This window comes from Callionymus lyra, chromosome 5 (assembly GCF_982586985.1).
Source record: "Callionymus lyra chromosome 5, fCalLyr1.hap1.1, whole genome shotgun sequence".
Lineage (NCBI taxonomy): Eukaryota > Metazoa > Chordata > Actinopteri > Syngnathiformes > Callionymidae > Callionymus > Callionymus lyra.
The window spans coordinates 36000753-36025552 of NC_141822.1; the positions used below are offsets into that span (position 1 = coordinate 36000753).

At 43.1% G+C, this 24800-nt stretch overlaps 1 protein-coding gene across 1 annotated transcript; it reads right to left on the reverse strand.

Moving 5' to 3' along the window:
- Nucleotides 1-1139: 1139 nt before the first annotated feature.
- Nucleotides 1140-16753, reverse strand: nup155 (nucleoporin 155). Its single transcript, XM_087792210.1, has 33 exons — nucleotides 16620-16753; nucleotides 16302-16466; nucleotides 15916-16053; nucleotides 15731-15827; nucleotides 15495-15565; nucleotides 15328-15420; nucleotides 14757-15020; nucleotides 14614-14687; nucleotides 14287-14378; nucleotides 14117-14214; nucleotides 13890-14057; nucleotides 12535-12635; nucleotides 11309-11479; nucleotides 11123-11233; nucleotides 10899-10993; nucleotides 10736-10821; nucleotides 10474-10612; nucleotides 10323-10389; nucleotides 10127-10242; nucleotides 9699-9796; nucleotides 9236-9561; nucleotides 8789-8927; nucleotides 8593-8728; nucleotides 8366-8519; nucleotides 8188-8292; nucleotides 7379-7533; nucleotides 6987-7116; nucleotides 6796-6909; nucleotides 4950-5070; nucleotides 4767-4877; nucleotides 4453-4589; nucleotides 4235-4341; nucleotides 1140-2237 (listed from the first exon to the last, which is right to left on the reverse strand). The coding sequence occupies exons 2-33, from the start codon at nucleotides 16441-16443 to the stop codon at nucleotides 2099-2101; spliced, it is 4095 nt and encodes a 1364-aa protein (XP_087648336.1). The 5' UTR covers nucleotides 16444-16466; nucleotides 16620-16753; the 3' UTR covers nucleotides 1140-2098.
- Nucleotides 16754-24800: the final 8047 nt, after the last annotated feature.

The following is a 24800-nucleotide window of genomic DNA, read 5'->3' on the forward strand; positions in this document are numbered from 1 at the left end:
TTGTCCAGGCGTGAAGCATCCTTCTTCTTTAGACTGCCCCCACAGCACACCACTGAGTACAGGAGGGCACTCGCTACCACAGACTGGTAGAAGGTCTGTAGCAGCTTCCTGCAGACGTTGAAGGATGCCAGCCTTCGAAGGAAGTATAAGCGACTCTGTCCTTTCTTGCACAGAGCATCTGTGTTGGTGGTCCAGTCCAGCCTGTCATCCAGCTGTACTCCCAGGTATTTGTAGGTGTGCACGACCTCCACACAGTCCCCCTTGATGAGAACTGGTTCTGGGTGCACCCTGGATCTCCGGAAATCCACAACCATCTCCCTGGTCTTGGTGGTGTTTAGGAGCAGATGATTGTTGTCACACCATTTGACAAAGTCCTGGATGAGCTCCCTGTACTCATCCTCCTTTCCGCTCTTGATACAGCCAACAATGGCTGTGTCGTCCACAAATCTCTGCACATGGCAGAGCTCTGAGTTGTGCTGAAAGTCGGACGTGTACAGGGAAAACAAGACAGGAGAGAGCACAGTTCCCTGTGGCACCCCCGTGTTGCTGACCACCGTGTCAGACCTGCATTCCCCCAGTCTCACATACTGGGGTCGGCCGGTCAGGTAGTCGCTTATCCAGGCAACTAGGTGTGAATCCACTCCCATCCCCGACAGCTTGTCCCTCAGGAGCAGAGGCTGGATGGTTTTGAAGGCGCTGGAGAAGTCCAAAAATGTAATTCTCACAGCACCATTGCCTCTGTCCAGGTGAGAGAGAGATCGGTGTTGCAGGAAGATGATGGCATCTTCCACTCCCACCTTTTCTCGGTAAGCAAACTGTAGGGGGTCAAGGGCGTGGCAGGTCTGTGGCCTGAGGTGATGAAGCACCAGTCGTTCCATGGTCTTCATCACGTGCGACGTCAGGGCCACAGGTCTGAAGTCGTTCATCTCTCCAGGATGGGGTTTCTTTGGGACTGGGATGATGCATGATGTCTTCCACTGGTGGAGGACCTTCCCCAGTCCCAGGCTCAGGTTGAAGATGTGCTGAATGCAGTAATGTTAAACGTGTTACAGTTAAGACAAAGAAATGAGTTATAGAAATTATTACCGTAGTAATATACGGTCAAGACTTTAACAAGTTGCAGTAAAGAACCATGCAAGTTATTTAGCACAAAATATTTATTTTTATTTTAAGGATCGAGCCCAAGAAGATTAAGACCCTCAAGTTAAAAGAATGAAACGGCAGACCATTTTAGAGGTTTAGATGGAGAGAGGGAGATTTTCATGATGAGGCAAATACCTAGTTTGGATTTTCTTTGTCTATAATGCCTTTTAGTAATGTACTTCCACCGGGCAACACAAAAATGTGAAAAATCTGCATTCATTTCAAAATATGACCGTTAAAGACTTAACATTGAGCATTTTAGATGGATTGTAGTTTATTAATCGGTTGTGGATAAGGAAAAGATCGGTGTCCAGAAAAAGACACTTTAAGGGCTCACAATCAAGAAAACAAGATTTGGGGGGCTTGAATTAATTGAAATTTTAAATTTAGCCACTCGTATTCAAAAACAGTTCAGACATGCATTTCCTGTCAAATATCAAATGTGCCTGCAGTCTTAATATCAGATAAAGCTCCTGAAACAAGTTTTATTTTAAACAGCAATAAAATGACAAAAATAAAAGCAGTAGCACTTCCCAATAGACATAGGAAACGCTCATCAATTGAAACATTGAGTGAAGCAGGGTGTACAGCACACTTTAAAATTTGGATCACTGCCACAAAACCATCAAAAGTACTCAAGACACCAAAAGAAATGCTTAAATGTGCTCAGAGGTGGCATTGAGCCCATGTATGTACAAACATTGCTGATTTGTTTGATATGCCACAAAATTCCACCCTAGTAAAAAGGTGTTTATTAATTGATCTTGTAACATAATTACACACTTCAGTTTACTCACGCCTTTCAATAAAACCTAACTTTCTGGTTCGCTTAGCCTTTACATGCTTTCATTCCCCCATTAAGGTCAGCCACAAGCTCACATACAGACAACCAATCAGCTGCTCGTTTAAGGCCATAGTATCGGTCACGGAGGTCAATGTTCTTTAATGGAAGCGGTCAGTGGAGTCGCTCCAGCTTGGCCTGCAGGGACTTGAAGTTTCCGATGATCTGTTGCAGGGTGGTGTTGGGATTCAGGGACTGAAGTTCCACCAGGTAGCCACAAATATTGTCCAGGCACACGTTAGTGAAGCGGCGTCTGTGGACGGATGATATTAGTTTATCATCAATACCGTTCAAGGAAAAAATAATGTTAATGAGTTTCAAATTACAGTCCGACAAAGGCTTCACTGAGAACCCACATAAAAGCAGCATAATTTCATCACAATATAAAATCCAACATTATTTTCACAAACAATGATGCATTGGTTTGATTTGGCAGCGCTCGTGTATAATAAATTGGATCATTGTCAGACAATTTAGCAGATTAAATATATCGAAGTGATAATGGCTGCACGGTATATTTAATCACATTGTCACTCTTTGCCATTACACAAAAGCATAAATTAATGTTATTAAGGCTTTGTAGCGCTTTCTGTTGCTCCACACGTCATAATCGGCTAGTGTGTCTGACTGCCAATGTATAGAAAGACAAATATTAACAGATTTAAAGCGATTCTAGGCGATTAGAAGACGAGCAACGCCAGTGGACTAAAGTGGTAGTGTTTAGCCCGATGCGAGACCACCTATGCGGAATCAGATTAAGGATAATGAAATATGATATACTTTATGACTGCTTTATAAATAACATAACTTTGTTTTCGTACCGTAATTCGCACACAAACGCATTGATTACAAGCTCCAGATCATGCTGTGACAACTTTTTGACAATTTTCCTTTTTCAAGTTTAGAGATTTTTCTCAGTTGAAGCAATCAGTTTCTGGTCAGTTTTCTGCAGTGTTGAACTAGAGACATGTCAAATACAACACCCAGGTTTCTCAGGCTCAGTTTGACAGACTGACCTAAGTCACCAAGCACTGACTCAACCCTGGAACCTTATCAGGCGCAATAACCAGAGTTTCATTTAGCTGCAAAGTGTTTTCATTCAGCCATTGTTTGATTTCAAGAAATTTACTAAACTGTTCAGCCTCTGAGGCTCAGTTGGATCAAATGAGAAGTAGAAGATGTACCTTTCTGAATATAATATATATATATATACAATATATTATACTTTTCCTCAAACAGAGAACATGCCAATGACTCTACAAACTACACAAATATGTTTTTCAAACCATATACTTAAAGCGTCTTCAGGAATATTTGAACATTCATCCTGCTGCTGAAAACCACCATGCTCCACCGTAGGAGTCGTAGCCAGGTGATGAGCGGCCCCTGGTTGCCTTCAGTTGTGACGCTTGGCATTCATACCAAAGAGTTCCATTGTAATTTCTCGTCATTTATTGAGTCTTTAAGCTGCCTTATGGCAAACTCCAAGCAGGCCTATATTGGCCTTTCACTGAGGAGAGGCTTCTTTCTGGTTTTCCAAGTTCCTATGGCACACTTGGAGGGGAAGCCAGCTCCAGGAAGAGTCACAGTGGTTTTGAACTTTTTGCATTTCCGAATGATGGAGGCTAGTGTGCTCTTTGGAACATTCAATGAATATCCTTTTCCAGCTCTGTAAGGGTGTTAATCCTTTCCATATCAACTGCATGTACAGTTGGTTTCAAAATAATAGCTGTCCCACAGAATTAGCAAGATAAACGAGGCCTGCAAAGTCCCATTGTAAACGCTTTGAGGACATCTTTTTTATTTTTTAAAACAATTTGCCTAAGAACATGGCTAGCCTAGAAATAATATTTTGTGGACTGATAAGAGTAAGATTCTTCTTTTTGGGTCCAGGGACCATGGACAGTTTGTCAGACGTTCTGCAAATGCTGAAGTAAAGCCACAATAGACAGTGAAGTACGCCGATACATAACTTTGATGTCGAAAAGTACGTGCACACTTTTGTAACATGACACCCCAGGTTTAAGTAATATTAAATCTCAAATTATCCACCTAATTGCAAATTGTCTTTAAATGTCGCAGCCTTGACAAGATTGTTTTTGAGCAAGGAGACAATTTTTTTGTGGGCACGAAACAACTTGGGAGTTGAGAAAGGTTCCTGAACAATGATGCCGAGTGTCTTCAACAGCATCACTGTGCAGCAAAACTGTCAAATGTCATGACAGAAAATGGTGGCTTCTCCATGGTTACCTGTCATAGGTGGGAACTCTGCTAGGATCTGCCACATAGCCGGACAGGAGCATGTGGATACATTCTACTAGGTGAAGAGGTTTCTTCAGCCGCTGCCAACAGGGATCCTGACAAAGAATAGTAGATATGGTTGAATATCATGTCAGTAATGACTGTACAAAGATTCTAAATTCTAGGCAAGTGCAAATTCTTCACATGTTGAGCGCTACTGTTTGTACCCGCGTTTTAAAGAGTTGGTCGTAGACTTCCAGGAGGCGTGGCAATTGCACACCGATCTCTTGCATGGTGGCGGTGACAAAGCCGACGTCCCAGTTGGAATGACATACTTCCTGCTCCAGGAACTTCACAAGGAACTCTGAAACAAACACGTCAGCGATATTGAGCAAACAGGTAATTGGGTCATTCTTGTCCACATTGGTTCATCTCCTCTGAGGGATAATGTTAAAACATGCAGAGACTTGTGGAAACACAATCATCGGGAGGACATGAAAACAATCAGTATAATTGCACGTATCCACCTCATGACATTTACCTAGAGGGAAGTATCTCGGTGTTGCAGCGTAAATCTTCCCCAGTGACACCAGCTTCAAACTGAGGGACCTCATCCTGTCAATGGGACTCATGTTCAACGTGTCTGCCAGTTCTAAAAAACATATAAACATCCATAAACAAACGGCACTTCAACACACTTCAGAGTCAACATAATATATCTTGCCTTTCTCCATGATTTCCTGCCACAGGGAATGAACCAGGATCGGATCCGAGTGCCCAGCACAGTGGATGATGGCAAGTTTGCACTCGGACAGTTTGAAATGATCAGCAAACTCTCCATACAGCTGCAGATATAAAAGTCAAATGATTGCTCTTAATGGCCATTATCAAATCTGAAATCGTACAAAAGCAAATCCAAACTGATATCAGAACCGGTCTTAAACATTGGTTTAAGTTTTTTGTGTTGTTCATGACGGCAAAAGGATTTACTACTCGCAGATAGACAAAGCTTTAAAGAAGCACACTGAATACTGATCTTAAACGTGTATATTTGTTGAAAAAGTGAGAGCATGGTAATGAGTGATCAGCATAAATCTCTTTCCATAAATAGACAGTGATCTCCATATAAGCAGTCTAGATGATCCTGTCCACCAGTCAGACAGGCCGCTAACAAAGAGAGGGAGAAAATAACTCTTCATCCGGTGACTCTTTCCGAGGTCAAAGGAATTTTGGGTGAAGGAGTTAAGAATAACATTTTACTTTGTTCCGTTAGTAGTAGACATACATCAAAACATTATTTTCTTCAGTTAGTTGTGGAGGTTTGGTACAACAGTCAAAGTACAGGGATGTGGTTAATCATTATACCCATGATATCCTATCAGACAATAAATATATAGAATTAACAGATGAACCTCTGGCTAAAAAGGCTCTTGACTCCCATTATTTAGGAAATCGCTGTCAGGAAATACAACTGAAAATTGTTTACTTATTTAGGCCATCATTACCCTTTATATATATATTTAAAAAAAAGTAAGAATAAACATTCATCATGTAGATAATAATAGTAATAATAATAATAATTCATAATCTAATTGTCAACTAAACAAAACGTTAGATTTTATTTTTTGTTATGTTCAAATTACGTTTTTAAAGGCTTAAGCACATTGTTCACATTAAAAAGCGCATTATCAATTTAAATTATAGTAAATGTACTAACTAGTCCGCAAATTCTCGACAGATGGTATGCCTCACATCAAACACTGCCGCTACGCACTAAACAGAAATGACGTGACATCTTCTCCTTCACTATTTAACGATGCTTGCAACCAGCTGTAAAAACACCATTGCCGACACCTGCTGGGAGTACATTTTGCAATCATGGATCAAGAAATATGAAATATGCTGGCTGAAAATGTACCTGTAAGTGAGTAAGTAAATTGTAAATTATATATATATATATATATATATATATTTAACGTCTACGTCACTCAGATGGCAGCCGTTTAGGGTAGAAAGTGTCCATCGATCCTTAGTTTTGTGAGCGTTTTTTTTAGTCATCGACATATACACAGACGCCACATCGACTGCTGCCGACTACTAGAGCTGTGTGTAAACAGGGCGGCCATCTTGGTACAGTGCATTAAGTCTATAGAGGAATGCTTTGTTTATAAAAGTGTAAAAGTGTTCGTAAATCCCTCATTTGTCAGGCTTTTTCACAAGGTTTTTTTTTTTAACCTCAGACCAGATAGACATTATTAGAAGGAATATTTTACTATATTTTTTTTAAATATCCAAGCACCCTGTATCATTGCTAAATGTATGACGATTTGAACGGACCAAAACCGTTTGAAAAAAAAAAAAAAAATCGGTCCAGAAATTAGCAAATAATTGTATTTTAAGATTGAGTTTTCGTTTAAGGAAGGCCAGTGTTCTTTAAATATACATTTTATAAAGTGTACAATTAACCTAAATGTACTTAACGGTGTCAACCATTTCAGTCTCGAGTTGTTAAATTTGACAAACTTTACTTGCTTGAATCTAAACAAAGGACTGTTAGATCTTTAAGCTACCTTTGTGATGTCCATCAGCTCTGAATCCAACTGAGCGATAACAGACTTCACAGAGGGGTGATTAGAGTATTGTCTGATCAGGGTCTCCTGGATCTGTACTTGAATACGGACCAGCTGGGGAGAGCAGAGGTATAAGGAAAATGAGTACATTTCAATAACAAGGATATTAGTCTGTAAACATATTTACTAACCTCCATCCTTTCTTCCAGCTCATGGAGAAATTCTCCATCTGATGCTTGCGCCAAGATACTGGAGACACTTTTGGCAGACAGAATGGCTCGAGCGATATACTCAAGACGCTGCTTCAACGTGATCTCAGTGCTGTAAGAAAAAAAAACTACATGAGACATGCTAATGTCGACCTTTACAGAATGAACAAATGGACACTCGGAGCAAAAAAATTAAAAATAAAAATAAATGAATAGGAAAAAAAATATTTTTCCCTTTTCAGTGCATTTCACTTTTGCACTTCGTAAACTAAACCGCTGTCCTACTTGTGAATAAACTCAGATTAAATGTATACATTTTTTCTATGATTTGGCTTTGTATCATGGTAAAAATGGAAACAATGATCTGTTCAGACCTGTGCATGTCCACCAGACGGGCCAACACATGAGCAGCCTTGCCAAAATTGCGATTTTTCTCATAGTAGCGCCACAGCAGGTCCATGTTGTGAACTTTACTCTGGTCGCGTTTAATCATGTGTGTCAGATGTTCTTCCAGGTAGGGAGAGTTCACCTGTTAGGGAAAATTATATATTTTATTCCACAACATTTGGAGAGATATATATTAAAAATTATTACACAAACACAAGATGGCTTTAAAAGAGAGTTAAAATACCAGGTAACCATTCTCCATAAATCTTTAAATAGGCTTAAACAAAGAAAGGAAATAAAAACAAATTCAAAAATTAAATTTTTATACATTTAAAATATGAGGAATCCCCATCAGTTTTCTACACTTTAAATGTCTGGTGTGATAGGAATGTATAAATTGTACCTCCTAAACTGATTTATGTTTAGGTTTTTCCCTCTTCTTACCACCTCTCATTGCACCAATTAGACCATCATCATAATGGTCATTTTACATATAAATCAAATAATTTGATAGGATAAATGCTTGTGCACTTCTGGTCCATTCAAATTTTCAAATCATGTAGATGGGGACAGAATGAATCTGTAAAAACTCAAGCTTGAAAGGTAAATTGTAAAAATGTAACATCAAATACAATTTTTGGAAAGACTTCCCCTTCATATATAGAAACTATTCATCGTTTGCCCCCACAAAATATTTGCTATTATAGCAATATTTTAAAATAAAGACTAAACAGTTTGGACCCATTAAAAGCAAAAGTCAACAGTCATTTATTATCTTAGGTGTTAAAGAACTCACCTCAAGCAGTTTGTCAGTAAGATCAGCTTGGATCAGCCAATTGTAAAGGGCGATGTGAAACAGCTCATCCTTGGACCCCTGGGCCAGACCCAGCATCTGCTCACACTAAGGGAAGACATAATGAAAATTAAGATTGTACATATGTGGCAGACTTTCCAATGATCTAATTTAAACGTACATGGGCTGTAGCCTCTTCATTACTGAGCATGTTGGGATCGGAGGTCATGACCGGAGGACCAGGCTGCTTGGGAACACTGGGAGACTGGGGGGCAGCTTTGCTTTGGTTGACCAGCTCCTGCAAAGTGTCTGTGATGCACTTGTAACACGATAGTCTAATAGAGAAGATAAAAGGCTGATATTAAGCAACAAAAATCGACTTTAATTAGCTGTGTTAAACACCTCTACCTCTCCTGGAAAGCCTGCTGACCCACTCTATCCTCCTCCGGCTCTCCATTTTTGTAGAAATGAGGTCCAAGTCTCTGTGGGTCCTTCTTTTCTGCTGCTGTGAGACACAACTCCAGGATCCCCTCATAGAAGCGCACTGCAGTAGTAAGACACCATTAGCAAATGTGTTGCAGCTGCAATGGGAGGGTTGTTTTACCTTGTCTGTACTGTGAGCAGACGAGGGGAAGGTCTGCGTGCTGACTAATTTGCTGGTACAGTTTCAGCGACTCCCTTAGGGTTCTCTCTTTGTCCAACTTGTTCTGGAACTGCTTTGTGCTCTGCAACAGCTCATTGGCCTGAGTGAAGCACAAATATTGAATAGAGAGATTGATAGAAATTGGTAGAGGATGAAGTGCAGACAGACTTTGACAGAAGGGGATATAAATATAAACATAAGAATATGAGAGTGTCTCAAGTTAAGATTTGTTTTCATTTAGAAAGTTTGTCTAAACTTTTACTCTAATTTAGGCTGCGGTGTGATCATGGTAATCTTATGTTAATGCTTTTAAAGATGGCGCAAACATTTTTAATACATGCTCAAGTTTATCATGCAACTGTAAATTATAAAATAAGAGACCAGTGCAGGCATCAATTGTATTCTCACCTTTGAGCAAACACCGTCATCTGTGCTGTACAGAAGCGGGCATATGTCTCTCAGGTGATTACTGATGGCGTCCACCGAGGCATTGTCGACAATGTAGACGTTTATGATAGCAGTGATGAGGGCTCCAGACAGCTCCTTGCCCCGGATTACCACATCCTTGAAACTTGCCCCCTTCATCTGCTCCTGAAACTCCTTTGGCATCTTGGACATGATGAGGCTAAACTGGTGGTCGCAGAGAAGTTTCCAGAGAGTCAGAGTCTGGTAGGATCGATGCACCAGCTGCTGCAGGCTCTGCAGGGACACTTTCTCGTAGACTTGAGCTTTGGCTGGATAGAGGCAGAAACACATTGTACCAATAAAAAAAAAATATTAAAAAAAACAAAACTTCAGAATTGCATTTAATTTCTCATTAGACAACAATATTTTACACTTTTGCTCAGTAATAATTAACTACTCAACTCACTGTGATATTTTCTCTGCAGCTCCTGCTGGACCTGCTGAGAGTTGGCTCCGTCAGGACGCATGAATCCCAAAAGTCTTTGCTGCAGGTTTGCAGGGGAACTGTAGGTAAAATAAACAATGTTTGTAGAGGAAAATAAAAGGTCAAAAGGAAAAATGTACCCTTAAAGTACTTCTCATAATTTTCATGCCAATAGAAAGTTATTTATATTTGTGTCATGAATATGTTTGGAATGGACTAAACTATATAGAAAACGAATGAAAACACTTAATGAATTAAACAATAAGCCTATACGCTTACTTTAAAAAAAAAACACATCACTACTTAATCGTTATATTATAAATAATCGTTCAAACAATTTCCCCACAACTTTTTGTAAATTCCTGCATGGCTTCAGATACACTCCATATATTTTCTATGAAAATTCCTACCTCACATCTCCCAGGGAAGACGGACTGATCTGTGAGTTTTTGTCCAAAAACTCCTGCAAGCCGGCAAGTTGATGAATGACAAATTCCAGCTGCACTGAATCAACAGTGCTTTTCAACTGCAAGATCAATGAAGATAATATAGGATCAAACACCAGGGTTTATTTTTAAATAATTTTAAGTGAAATTTTAAACTCACAATAGTAACATTTTGATTTCCTTGAACAATGGTGTCTTCCACAGCCAGACTTCCATCCCAAATATTACTGTTCGAACAAAAAAGGTGAACAGGAGTTAACCACATGTATGTAGAAGAAGAAGAAGAAAGAACGCAAGAAATCATTTCTGACCCAAGAATCCGAGCGAAATAGACACAAATGCCGTTATGTTTCCCAGAAAAGATCACCTCTGGGCCTGCTGTCATTGGGGTCATGGGGACAGAACTGTGCATTGGAGTAAATGGTGTGGCAAAGGCTGGAGGAACAATACCTGTTGAGCCAATAAAAACACAACCAGTTGAAGGGAAATATTTTCAGGGATATAAACAAACAAAAATAGCAGGTCATTTACGCTTTCACAGGAGTTAAGTGGAGAAAAAAATATACAAGTCACCTGGTGCTGGAGAACTCATGACAGGTCCAACATTACCAGGGGATGTCATTGCTGAGGGAAATCTCATTTGTGCTTCTCCACCATATCTTAAAAAAAAGAAAAGAAAAAAGATTTGTTCAGATCAGGTTTTTGTTTCATTTTATTTGCTACATTTTACATTTACCTGAAGAAAGCTCTGGTGGCCCACAGAGACACTTCTCTGTTGCAAGCTTCACCAGAACATGCCAGAATAAGGGCAGCTGCACAGGACTGTTCCTCCTAAAAAAAGTGTATAACTCATGTGTGCAAACTGGACTCGGATAACACATTTAACTAGTGTTGAAACAACAAACAGCATGTTCAGGATTTTTCTTCAGCTCTTCTTTCATCATTTTGTCCATGTTTTACCCTGTGCAGCTTGAAGAATCGTTCAATCTCTTCACTTTCACCCCCGACACAGCTCACCAGCAGGTGGCGTAATTGGTCTACTGGCCGCAGTTTTTGGAAGATATGACTCCCCTGATGAACATAAAATAAACAAATCAATAATAACCCCAGGTGATATCCAAGGAGAAAAACCATAAGTTAATTTACCTTTGCAGAAAGAAGGACAAACTTCTGAGGAGACATATTGTGCTGCTGCACCACCACAGGTGAATCTGTGACCGGGATCAAGTCCCTGTTAAGGGGAGTAGAAATCTTGGCGGGTCGGACTTCACTGATGGGACAGATGGCCCAGGTAAGTCCATCGATGGTGGATGTCATCTTGTGAAAAAAAAAAAACGACAATAATCAAACATGATAAGTTCAAAACATATCTAGCTGCGAGTGATGTCCAAGAGAATATGGTCCAACTTCATGACTGATGCCGTCTAGGACAATTAGGGATTACCCAATGCCATCTTGGAAGTCTTTCCAATAGTAAGATGAGACTATAGTGTGAATTGGGCCCCTACATCTTACTTCTATGTCTCGTTGTCGTTTACGTCTCCGTCTGTCTGTCTGTCTGTCAGCTGTGCGGCGCGGCTTGCTAGGCTCGGTTGCCATGGTGACGCATCTCGCACGGAAGTAAGACTAACTTATGAGCGCTACTCAAACATGAGTGTTCCAGTCAGCAGCTGCTCATCTCTTTCAACCCACTTTACTAAAGCAACTTATAGTATCTTATAAGTAATTTTCGTCTTGTCTCAGTTGTTTTATACGCTCGCGGAACTTCCAACCAAGTGTAAATCTGCCTGTCTTCGCCATATGCTAATGAGCCAAGTTGTTATCGCAGGTCATTTATAAATCGTTATGTGTGCATGTACAGGGAAGTGGGATTTATTATTGATTTGCTGTATATAGTATCACATGTTTCCTACATAATCTATACAGAAATTAATGTGATAACCCAATGCGCCTCCGGCTCCTGTCTGTTGTTGCGCAGTTTCGTGGGAAAACAAAGTCTTGCTATAATTAATATTTTTCTCCGATCATGTCGGCACCAAAGCGCAGAAATAAATGAAAGGGATGTAATGTATTGTTTTCAATTTCCTGCGGCTATGGCTCTTGCGGCTGCCCAGTGCACAGGTCCCCCCCACACTGTAAAAAGAATCCTTACAAGAACCCTGACAGGGGCAGTAAATTATTGTTTTTACATTTGATAAACAGCGAAAAGTTTGTGGAACAAGACGACTAATATTTTTGCACTTCTATTTAGTACGACAAAAGTATTTAAAAGCTGTACAGATTGAAAGAGCTTTGAGCATGCAGCCTCTTTGAACAGCTTTACATTTGCCACATAAGGCCAATTTTTGTATGTGTACTGGCTCTGTGCTGACCTGAGTCTCCATCAATGGTTTCCTGAAGGGGAAAGAATGATGGTTGATGCACCACAAAGCATCATTATCCTCAGTCTCAGAAGCAGCCATCAGCAGGACACCTGAAATATTGGAAAAGTTGTATAAACATGAAGGCAGATTTGGATCATTCAAAAGATCTTCTGTACTGTACCAGCAGTGATCATTTATTTACTGATATTTTTAATAATAATAATTATTATTGAAGGCAGAAGACTGTTAAAATGTAGACACACTGTGTTTCAATTATGAAATGTGAGGAGAACAATTTTTTGTGTAAAACATGAGCACTGGGAAATGTATTGCTTTTCGGCATTAATCACATAATCTAAAGGCTCCAATGTAGCTACTCACAAAATCTGCAACGGTTTTAGGAAACACTTGAGATTTTAACTAATAGTAACGCTTAGTTATGTAAACAAACTTTTAGGAAGCAGAAATCAAAATTATTTTTAGTTAAGTAACGTTTAGAAAACCATATTAATTTGCTGTAATGTAAGTAGTAGAGTTAATAAAATGTATTTTCTTCTGTTAAAAGTGAAGTTGTGACAGTGAGAGCTGAAGCACAGATCTCAGAATCAGAATCCCTTTATTATCCCGCGAGGGGAAATTCTTTTTAACAAACAGCAAGAGCAATATACCAGAAGAAAAATAAAAACACCCAGAAATAAAATATTAAAAAGAAAAGAAAGAATCTTCTATAACCTAACAGACGATAAATAAATATAATCCTTCCGATCGATAACAGACGAAGCGTTGTGGCAGAAGGTATCTTGGAAGTTCAGCCGGTGAGACGCAAATTATTTGGCATGGAATTGCAGCCAAAAACCCCATCCTTCATTCATGCATCATCTATCCATCTATATTATTATTATCTTCTTTTTTTTAAAGACATCATGTGGAAAGAATGCGTAATCTATTGAGTCTATAACTCACAATCATAAACATAATGTGGATTTTAAAACCTGCTAAATGCCAGATAAAATGTATTCATTTTAAGTCACAGACCAGTAGACCTTTTTTAATTGGCTAATATTAATTATATCCATTAATATTAAACCTTATTTCCAGATTGTTTCATTGTTCAGGTTTATATGGCAAGAAGCATCTATTTTTAAGAAAACATCTGTTTGGCAAGATTCATTTGCCATCTAGTTCTGCCCAATTCTTAATGTTGTTGAACTGTTGTGTTATACATTAAAAGATGGCGCCATCAAAGACCGAGAGGGACTCAAATCCAGATTGATGACGGCATGTAATTTACAGCTCCCCTCACATTCATCAAGGTTCAGTTCAGCAAAGCACAAAAATCAAAGACACATTACTCTGTGTTTTACCTTTGCTGTAAATAGCCTTGTGAACCTTTGCTGGTTTCTGCAAGGTGGACGATGCAGAAAATCCAGGAGGCAGCCGAACGTGAATCAAGTTTAGAAGGGAAGGACGAAGTTCCACATTTCTTTGGTTTGGAGGAGCAAATGGGGAAGTGGTGAAGTAGAGACGGACTCCTGCAAAATCAGCTTTAGTTGGTGTTCACCACCAGTCTTCACATCTGCACTTTACTTACCTGAATGAGTAACTGCCAGCAGATGGCAGTCTGAGGATTCTGACCTGTCGATGACCGAGATCTGGGCGATGGGTTTGAAGGCAGAGCGATCAATAGTCCTGATTAAAAAAAAGAAGACAAAACATTAATGTGTGAAACACTTAGGATTTAAAAGTGGAGTTAACCCTAACCTGGCGATATTTCCTGCTGCAGCAACAATGTTGCTCTGTGACATTGTGGCCACACGACTCATTCCTTTACCATCTGTACCAAGATCATACACCTGGAAGGAAAAGACAACTGTAAAATTTCATCCATGTAAAGCATAAAAGCAAACATTAACAGGAAGAACATTTTAAAATCTGCTATATTAGAAAATGGCATTGCAATAAAATATTAACCTAAACAATGGAAAATTGAGCAAGAGCAACATTTAACTATAGATATTTTTCATTTTACCCAATTAAATTCTCATTTCCAAATTTGTTTCAAAGTAAAAATGCATAACAAATACTAACCTGCAGGACATCTTTCTCAGAGCGTGTGAAGAGAATTCTGCGAGAATTGTCGACAGTAATCTGCACAACTGGGTCTGAAAAAATAAATTTCAAGCTTACATAAGACGGGAGCGATATTTCTAACAAAGTTTGTTTCTCTTTACCATCTTCAGAGAAAGAGAACTGAAGCACAGAGGGGATGAGAAAGGATAGGGAGCTTTTGGAATGATTTATTTTTTTGTAGCGTGGACTCAGCCAACCAGCCTCTCCTTGGTAAGCAATCTCATACAGACAGCCATCTTTTCCCGCCATGAAGATGCGTCCCTGGTCAGTGGAAGTGATGGAGACAATGAAAGTATTATCTGTGGGGATAGAAAAGAGGGGTTCTGGCAACAGCTGCAGTCCTCCAGCCATGCTGTCGTTTAATCCTGCAACAGAAACATAGCATACTATAATAAACTTTCACCCTAGTACACGACATCCAGAGTTCCCTATACATTGATCAGTTCATGGTAGCCCGTCCTAGTTTTTTCATACAGCAATTTTGTCAACAAAAATAAAATAATAATATTAAGCCAAGCCTTCATTATATGAGGAAAAGATCAGTTGAAAGGTAAACATGTTCACCTGAATAAGGGCGTAAACAAAAAAATATTACCCTTAATTGACTGTTTGTCAAGGGATGATCAGAGAAATAATTTGCTGAGCGAAGGAAGCAAACCATTTTGGACTCACCATTTTGGCTGTTGGGGAGACTCAAACCAAGCACAACCACATCCACAGAAGTGGCCAACACAAGGAGGTACTCAATATGAGGTTGCAGAATGCCTGAGATTGATGAAAACCAAATAAGCTTTAGTTACAGCTGAGAAAATAATTGGATATTCTTACTAAATGCATACCTGGCGTTGGTTTTACAAAACCAACTGCAAGAATAGTTTCAATAAGGCCGTCAAAATAAGCCACATCTCCTCTGCAAGCAGAAAAATATATTCTACATACAATTCTTCATATACACACTTGTTTGTAATTTGTATAACAGACACGCACACACACACACGCACGCACGCACACACGGACTCCAGTTAAGCAGTCTAATTACACATTGCTAAGGAAGGGATAATTTACATAAACTTACCCATCTTCAAAATTCCACATGAAAATATCATTGTCAATTGTTAGCCATGCACGGCTGATCTCAGGAAAGACGCCCATGATGCAGTTACATTGCATATCTAAAATAAAGTTAAGTTTTAACTTTTAAATAAGTTTCAAACATCTCCCAAAAAAGCAGGCAATAAGCAGAAGCAGAGAAAAGGATACGACTGAACTGCTCCACCAGTTCTGGAGGCAGCGGGACTCTGCGGACGGCACTGAGCTCTGGGAGGTTGGGCACACTGAGTAAACCTGGACCTTGTAGGGGATAATCCATGTCCGATACTCCAGAGAGGGAAGGCATATCTAAAGAAGACATTGGCACAAGTCAAAACTTGAAGTTTGAAAATGATAGTCTCCCTATTATGATGAATGTATGCATTAGTACAGTGTTTTCCACACTAGAAGAGTAACCAAGCACTGGACCAATAACATTCTTCCTTTAGAAACCAAGCTAAAACACAGATGTGATTAAAAAAAGCATCTCGATTATCATTTTGTTCACAGTTAAGCAACCTTGATGCGCTTACAAACCGTCCTCCAGAAGGACTTACTGTGAGCGGGAACACCGAGCAGCTCGGAGAGCTCCGGGAAGCACCGGTCCTCCTGCAGGTGCTTGTCTATGTGCCGGGAAGAATTCTCCAGCGCTTCAGCGAGCGCGGCTGTCGGGCTGACGGGCCCAGTGCTGGCCGGCATGGCTGAGCCTGTATTTTTGTAACCTTAAGAAGAAAATATACAGTCAATTACATGAAACATTCAGTGTCCGACGTTTATCAAGCACTTCTGTGATTATCAAGCTAGCCGGCTAGCATCATTTAACTTTAAACAAAACAAATTATTTGGTACAGACAACGAAGTCAACAAAGCCTCACCTTATTTGAAATATTTCACAGACTCGTCTTCAATTTGACTAACTGCGACAGCTTAGCTCCAAACTTAAATAAAAACAGAAACGGTGTAGCCCGCAAACCTCATGCTCTATGCGCTACTACCACTGCCCGCTTACCTCCCCCTTCCCGCTCACCTACCTACTTCCGGCGCTCTCTGGCGTCATTTCCTGCACACGTTATTTTTATTTCAGATTTTTTGGGGAACAACGCGAAAGTTGTATTGGATTATAACGTTTAAAACGTTATATTGAAAAAAAGAAAATCAGTTGCTGTTATTCGATTTTTTTTTCCAATTATTTTATTAGATCGTTGCGTAAATTAGCATAATTAACGTCACTACAGCGCGCTTCACTTGAGTGTAAGTAAGTAATATTTGTAGAGCGCTTTTCTAGACCAGGGTCATGTTAGATTAAAAATTATTATACACTATACGTATACGCTGTGGTAGGAGTGAAGAAGCAAGGGATGATGTAAAACACAACTTTATTCTTCACTCAGCAAAACCAAACTGAACTGTTTGCTGCGAACACACTACCCTGATGGGTGAGATAAAACCGCGCAGGTCCAAGTGCCCGCCACACCACCACCCCCAGAACACCCAGAAGGGAAAACTTAGGGTCTATATGGAGCCTTTATAAGCCTCCCAAAACGGCTGCGTCGTCCGTCTGCTGAAAAGTGAGCTTCAGCACCAGTGTCCACACTCTGAGCAGCTTCAGTCACTCTCTTGGAAGGCGGTCGGCCCCGACGGGGAACCTGTGCCGGGGACAAGATCTCATCAGCCACCATGTGAGCAGGCTTGAGCCGGTCAACAGTAACATGCTCCCTTCGGCCCCCCATGTCCAACACAAAATACTTTGGGCCTGGCTCAAGTACCCTAAAAGGTCCATCGTATGGCGGTTGAAGTGGTGTGCGGTGCGCATCATGACGCACAAAAACAAAAAGAGCGTTCTGTAGCTGAACAGGCACAAATATTTTAGGGAAACAGTGATGAACAGGTCCCGGGACCCTAACACTGTCCGAACTATCGGTCACACGGAACTGTGGAGCAGAGTTAACAGGCAAACATTCCCCAGGGATGCGCAGGGGCTGTCCAATGACCAACTCCGCGGCAGATGCCTCAAGATCCTCTTTCGGAGCGGAACGCAACCCGAGCAGAACCCAGGGTAATCGATCCACCCAGTTCGAATCCGTAAGCGTAGCGCGTAAGGCTGCTTTTAACGACCGGTGGAACCTTTCGCAAATGCCGTTCGACTGCGGGTGGTACGCTGTAGTGCGGTGTGTCTGCACGCCTAAGGATCTCGCTAGTGTCGACCACAACTCCGAAACGAACTGGGGGCCCCTTTCGGATGTTATATCAGAGGGCACCCCAAAACGAGCAACCCAGGTTGAGAGGAACGCTCGGGCAACGTCTGCAGAGGTCGTGGAGGAAAGAGGGACAACTTCAGGCCTGGTCCTATCCACCATGGTGACCAACCAAGTCCACATGCACATGATCAAACCTCTTGGCGGGAATAGTAAAAGGCTCAAGCGGGGTTTTCGTGTGCGTGTGGACTTTCGCTCGCTGACACGCAACACAAGCTGCTGCCCACTCCTTAACATCCCTGCGTAGCCCTGGCCAGACAAATCTAGCACTGACCATCTTGACTGATGCCTTAACCCCGGGATGTGAGAGGGAGTGTACCGAATTCTACCGAAAAAAACGACGACGGCAAGCTATCGTAACAAGGGGCCGTGGGCGACCGGTAGAAACGTCGCAGAGGAGCACGGGACCACCTTCTTGAACCACTGCTTCCTCAAGCTTAAGGCTTGTATCTCCCGATTGGAGAGAAACAATATCTGGGTCGGTGGCTTGGTCAGCAGCCATGGCTAAGACATCAAACCCCAGCTGAACAGGGCACACCAGCGCACGTGACAAACAATCCGCCACGTGGTTAGACTTCCCAGCTACATGTCGAATGTCGGTCGTGAATTCTGAAACGGCGGCAAGGTGGCGCTGTTGACGGGCTCAGAGACCTTCGACATAGCAAACGTCAAAGGCTTATGATCCACGTACGCGGTGAAAGGCCGACCTTCGAGCAAGAACCGAAAATGGCGTGTAGCCAGGTACAGTGCCAGTAACTCACGGTCGAAAACACTGCATTCACTACAAGTAACCCATTTGCACACAGGAAGTCTGCGCCAATAATAGGAACAGTAATAGAAGCTACTACAAAGTCCCACTTGAATGTGTGTCCCTGAAAATTCACAGTCACGAATCTTGATCCAAAAGTTGAGATGCTTGATCCATTTGCTGCGCTCAACTGCAACCTACATCCCTGAGTCTTTAAGTCCCGGTGGGTCGCAGGGAGCAAACTTTTCTGTGAACCCGAGTCCACCAAAAAACGAGTCCCGGAGACTGAATCTTTGATGAACAGCAGCTCTTCATGGTCACCAGAACCCACAGCTGCTACTGGGTGCTGGCGCTGGCGTTTCCCGAAGCCTCAAAAGAGCAAGGTGGAACACATCGTCGTGCTTTGCAGCCAAAACGATGATGGAAATGACACCAGCTGCTCTCGCGCCTCTTTCTCACTCCCGCCACCACTCCAGCGTCGCCGACCTCCGGAACAGTGGAGACACTCTGCACGTGGAACTGTGTGGTCGCCAGCAGAACACGATCCGCTTCTTCGGCCAGACCACAACAGTCTCCCGCGGCCAAGCACGCAGAGTTTGCAAGTGCAGCGCGCACAGGAGGAGGAAGTTGACGCAGAAATAAATGAAGAAAAAGAAATCCACCTTCATCTGGTCCCAGTAGTGAAAGCATCCTGTCCATCAAATCCACCGCCGACCCGTCGCCCAGACCCGACAAGGACAGCAGTCGTTCTGCCCTCTCGGCCTCCGAGAGAGAAAACTTCCGGAGCAGAAGATCTTTGAGCGCGACATACTTGCGACGCTGTGGAGGAGCTCGAAGCAGCGCCATGGAGCGACGAGTCGTCTGTTGATCGAGTGCAGACACGACCAGGTAATACTTGGAGTCATCGTCGGTAACTCCGCGAAGGTGAAACAGCGCCTCGACATGCTTGAACCAGGAAGCGGGATCACTTTGCCAGAAGTCCGGGGGTTTAACAGCGGAGGCGGGGTCAGGCTGCGCAGGTGAGCGAGACATGTCCGAGGAGGAAACTCCGTGGTCTTCGTCACCAAACATGCTCAAAAACGGGGTCACCAATGTGGTAGGAGTGAAAAAGCAAGGGATGATGTAAAACACAACTTTATTCTTCACTCAGCAAAACCAAACTGAACTGTTTGCTGCGAACACACTACCCTGATGGGTGAGATAAAACCGCGCAGGTTGCCCGCCACAACGCTATACTTAAATTAAAGCTAAAAGACAATCAAAATATAAAGTATAAATTACTCGCTTCATCTAAGAGCTTAAACGTTTGAATACACATTCACAATCAACATTTCACTTCAGACTGACTCACTGTTTCAAGACAAGCTTGGAACAGAATTAGAGATACGACACCGGTTATTTAAAACGTCTATTTGTCTGCCCTCTATGGGTCGTGGATCAAAGAACGAAGCGGACACATCCAGGGGGGGGGGACTAGGAGACGGAAACCCTCACCCAAGAACATTTGAATGATTAGAAAAGGAAACAAATTAGGAAGTACTCTCCACAGGGGATCGTGGCAAAGGGAGCTTGTGTTCGATCGATCGTAAAGCTTGTATTTTGTTTGACTTGAAGCGGCGAATAAAAGACCCGTGACACACTCTCAATTTTTCTCCACAAAGCAAAGCATTAAGACCCGGGAACAGGAAGTGACGGCGTGTTGGAGCGACCCGAACGGACTCCTGTTTTGAACGTTTTAGTCACAAAGCGCTTAACTGTTATTCACACGTGCGGGATCAGAGAGAGCATGGTCACATAGAGCACGGATATTTATACACTTGCCAGAATACCCATGATCCCTTGGGTGAGAGAACACACCCCCATGTACCCATTACACAGAAAACCCAAAGGGAAACTTAAGGGCTCCAGTGAAAAAGAACATTCACAACTCAAAATCACTGTATGTCTTAGGCCTTATCAACCTGCCGAACCTGCTATACCTCCCCTCGTCCATACCCACAGGGTGGGCATCTGCAGGAGCAGAACAGTCCATAACACGCTCTGCTCCAGGATAAACCTGGATCCCTGAAAGGGGTGTGTCCACGACAGGACTCGAGCTGGCACAACTTCCTTCCCTTCCACAAAACAGGCTGGTTTTATTCGGTACAACACCGACACCAGCTCTCTACTCCCACCCATCTCCAGCACAAAATGTCACACCTGTTATGAGCACCTTAAATAGGCCATCAAATGGGGGCTGAAGGGGTGACCGGTGACATTGATGCATCCGCACTGGAGCGAAACTGTCCGAAGACTGATTGTGAGCGACGGGAAAATGAAAGGCTGCAAGACCCTCAGGCAAAAACTCCCCAGAAACATGTAGCGGTTGACCAAACACCAACTCGCGGAAGAGTCGTCTATATCCGTCTTGGGAGCTGAAAGTAACCCGAGCATAACCCATGGCATAGGGTCCACCCAGTTAGCATCCGTGAGTGCTGCACGCAACAAAGCTGTAAAAGACCAGTGGAAACGTTCACACATGCCATTAGCCTGAGGGTGGTACGCCGTGGTACGATGAAGCTGCACACCTAGAGACCTCGCCAGCTCTGACCAAAGCTTGGAAACAAACTGCGGACCTCTATCTGATGTCAGATGGGGAACCGAAACATGCAACCCAGGTGGAAACAAATACTCATGCCACGTCCGCAGAAGTTGTTGAGGACAGAGGAACCGCCCCTGGCCATCTTGTGGTCCAATCCATCATCGTAGGCAAATGTGTGAAACCCTGGGAAGGAGGCAGCGGACCTACCAAATCAATATGCACGTGATCAAAGCATCTGGCTGGAACCGAAAATGGCTCCAGAAGCGCCTTGGTGTGTTGGTGCACTTTAGCACGCTGACATGCCAGAAACAAGGCTGCTCATTCCTTAACATCCTTACGCAGGCCCGGCCAGACAAACCTCGGCCCTACAAGCTTCAATGACGCCCAAACACCTGGGAGGAAGATAGTGTTTACCACGTCGAAAACGTGACAACGCCAAGCAACAGGCACCAATGTTTGGGGGCATCCAGTGGAAACATCACACAGGAGTGCGGGTCATCCTGCACCGCTGTTTCCTACAGGTTAAGACCAGTACCGCCTGACCTAAGAGCCAGAATGTTATGGTCCCCTGGGTGATCGGCAGCCATAGCAGCAAAATCAATCCAGAGGTGAACATGCTGAATCTGTAGTAAACTCTGAGAAAGCAGACATGTGGCGCTGCTGGCGAGCAGACCAGGGCTGAGTCACTTTAGCCATTGCAAATGTCAACGGTTTATGGTCGTCATACACAGTAAACTTGTGTCCTTCGAGCCAGAAACAAAAGTGCTGTGTAGCCAGGTATAACGCCAACGACTCACAGTCAAACACGCTGTATTTACTCTCGTTGTCCCTCAGTATCGACTAAAGAATGCCAGGGGCTGCCACTCCCCTGCCACACGCTGCTCAACCACAGCTCCGACTTCAACATCGGATGCGTCAGTCGTGAGAGCGATTGGCACACGAGACGCGGGATGAGCCAGGAGCGCTGCATTTGCCAGAGCCCTCTTAGCACCATCAAATGCTTTGTCGTTCAGGGGTCCAGTCGACCTCATCATTGGCTTTTTTTAACCTCAGTGCTCCGTAAAGCGGCTGTAGGAGGCTGGCCGAATGAGGTAGGAATCGGTTGTAAACATGTACCATGCCCAAAAACTCCTGCAGAGATTCGATGGAGGCTGGCCAGGGAACATCTAAGGTAAAGTAAGGTAAGGTAGAACTTTATTGATCCCTCAGGAGGTCTCCTTCAGGAAATTGTATAATAGCCACAGCAAATACAGCAATTTTTCATAAAAAATAAAATAAGAACAAGAACAAAGAGAAATAAAGAGAAAGAACAAGATGATACAATCTAAGTCTAAAGATAAAGATAAAGAAAATAGATCAAAGAAAAATAACAAAGACAAAGGATACAAAGACTAACATAGAACAGAACATCCAGATACTTTTACTCCACTCCTGCCTCCGAACTCAGAATTGTACAATTTAATAGCCCGAGGAATTAATGAGTCCTTGAGTCAATTTGTTTTGGACCTGGGAAGGAGCATTCGTGCACTCATTCTGCTTTTCTGCTCACTGATGACAGTGCTCAGAGGATGACTGTCATCGTCCATGATGGACAGTAGTTTGTTCAGTGATCTCCTCTCAGCAACTGTTACCAGTGAGTCCAGCTTCATGCCAACCACAGAACCAGCCTTTCTGATCAATCAGCCTGACACCGCCTGGACTTTCGATGGCAAAGGAACGGCAAAGTGAAATCAAATGTGATGGCCCAAGAAGTTGATCACCGGCAGCCCGAACTGACGCTAAGCCGTGTTAACTATCAGTCCGTGCTCATTGAGACGCTGTAAAACCGTCCTAATGTGCAACAGATGGTCTTCCATTGAATGGCTGACGGAAGAAGCAGAGTCCGCCTCATCGACGTCAGGTCGAGACGCCCGCAGTCATCGGCCGCCTGCGCCGGTTTCAAAGTCATCGCCGGCTCCGCCATCACGTTTTGCATGGAGGCGCGTCTGGATGTCAGCAGGACTCGATCCGCCTCTTCAGCAAAACCGCGGAAATAGCCGGCGGACAGGCATGGAGAATTGGCGAGTGAGGTGCGCAAAGACAGTGGCAGCTGACGCAGGAACAGGTAAGGAAACAAGAAACCTCTGTCTTCTGCTCCAAGTAACGAAACCTTCTCATCATCCGATCAACCGTTTAACCATTGCCGACACATGGAAATGACAGCCACTTTTCCTTCCTCTCCGCTGATGAGAGGCTGTATGTCCGGAGAAGAAGCTGTTTCAGTGCGCTGTATTTTCCACGCACCGGAGGACTTCTGAGGAGCGCCATCACCCGCGACGTGGACTTCTGGTCAAGAACATCGACTACAAAGTAATATTACGACTCATCTGTCGTTATTCCTTTAAGATTGAAAAGCGAAACCACGTGCTCGGACCACAGAGCAGGATCTCCGTGCCAAAACTCTCGTAGTTTGACAGAGCCGCTGAAGTTGGCCGGTCGCGAGAGTTGGGGCGTTGCTGATAAGGCACCTCCATCGGCTGCTGTTGAGGAAACATTATCTTCCTCCACCTCGAAGATGTTCAAGTAGGGGTCACCAATGTGCCCGAATGCAGTAACGAGACGTAAGTTGAGTCAACTGTTTATTCACCAATCCGGGATCAAAGAGAGCATGTCACATGGAGCACAGATATTTATATATATTGTGCGAGACTACCCATGATCCACTACGTGAGAGAACACAACCCCATGTACCAGCTACAAAGTACAACATATTGTAACGTTTGGTCCTCCACACAATGACCAGACGATTGACTTGCACAGATGGCTTCTTTTATTAGCAGTACCTTACAGAAAGGGTGATTGTTTCGGCCACAACCCACGCCGCTCGTTCTCCACACCACACGTTGTAAGCAAACTCTCTCCAACAACACCGCCCATGCGCACACCTCCAACTTCTTAAAGTGCCCCGCAACATTACAAAACACAATAGGTTAGGATCATTACATTGCCCCCCCCAACAGTTCGTTTCTCGACCCCGAGGAAACGATAAAGTCTCTAAAGCGAGGAGGCAGCTGACGATGCCTTCTAGGCCGCCTGGATCTGGCCGAAGGACTAGGAGTCTCAAAAGTCTGGGGGTCCGAGCTGCTCTGGGTAACTGGTTCACTCTGGGCCCCCCTATCCACAGCAGCAGGTAGTGCCACTGAACATCCCCCCTGAAAGGAGGGCTGCAATTGTCCCCTGTATGGAGCCACACTGTCTCTGTGTAGGACCACCTTTCTGCCTTTAGGGGGTAACTGCACTCGATAAACCACCTCCACCACCCTCTCTAAGACTCTGCAAGGACCAACCCAGTGGCTGTCCAATTTGGGGCACCGACCTTTCTTTCTTCTGGGACTGAAAACCCACACCAGCTCGTCAGAACAAAAATGTCTCCCTTTAGTGGTCAGGTCATAGTTTCTCTTTTGGCGTATTCCCGCCTTCTCCAACCGGTTCA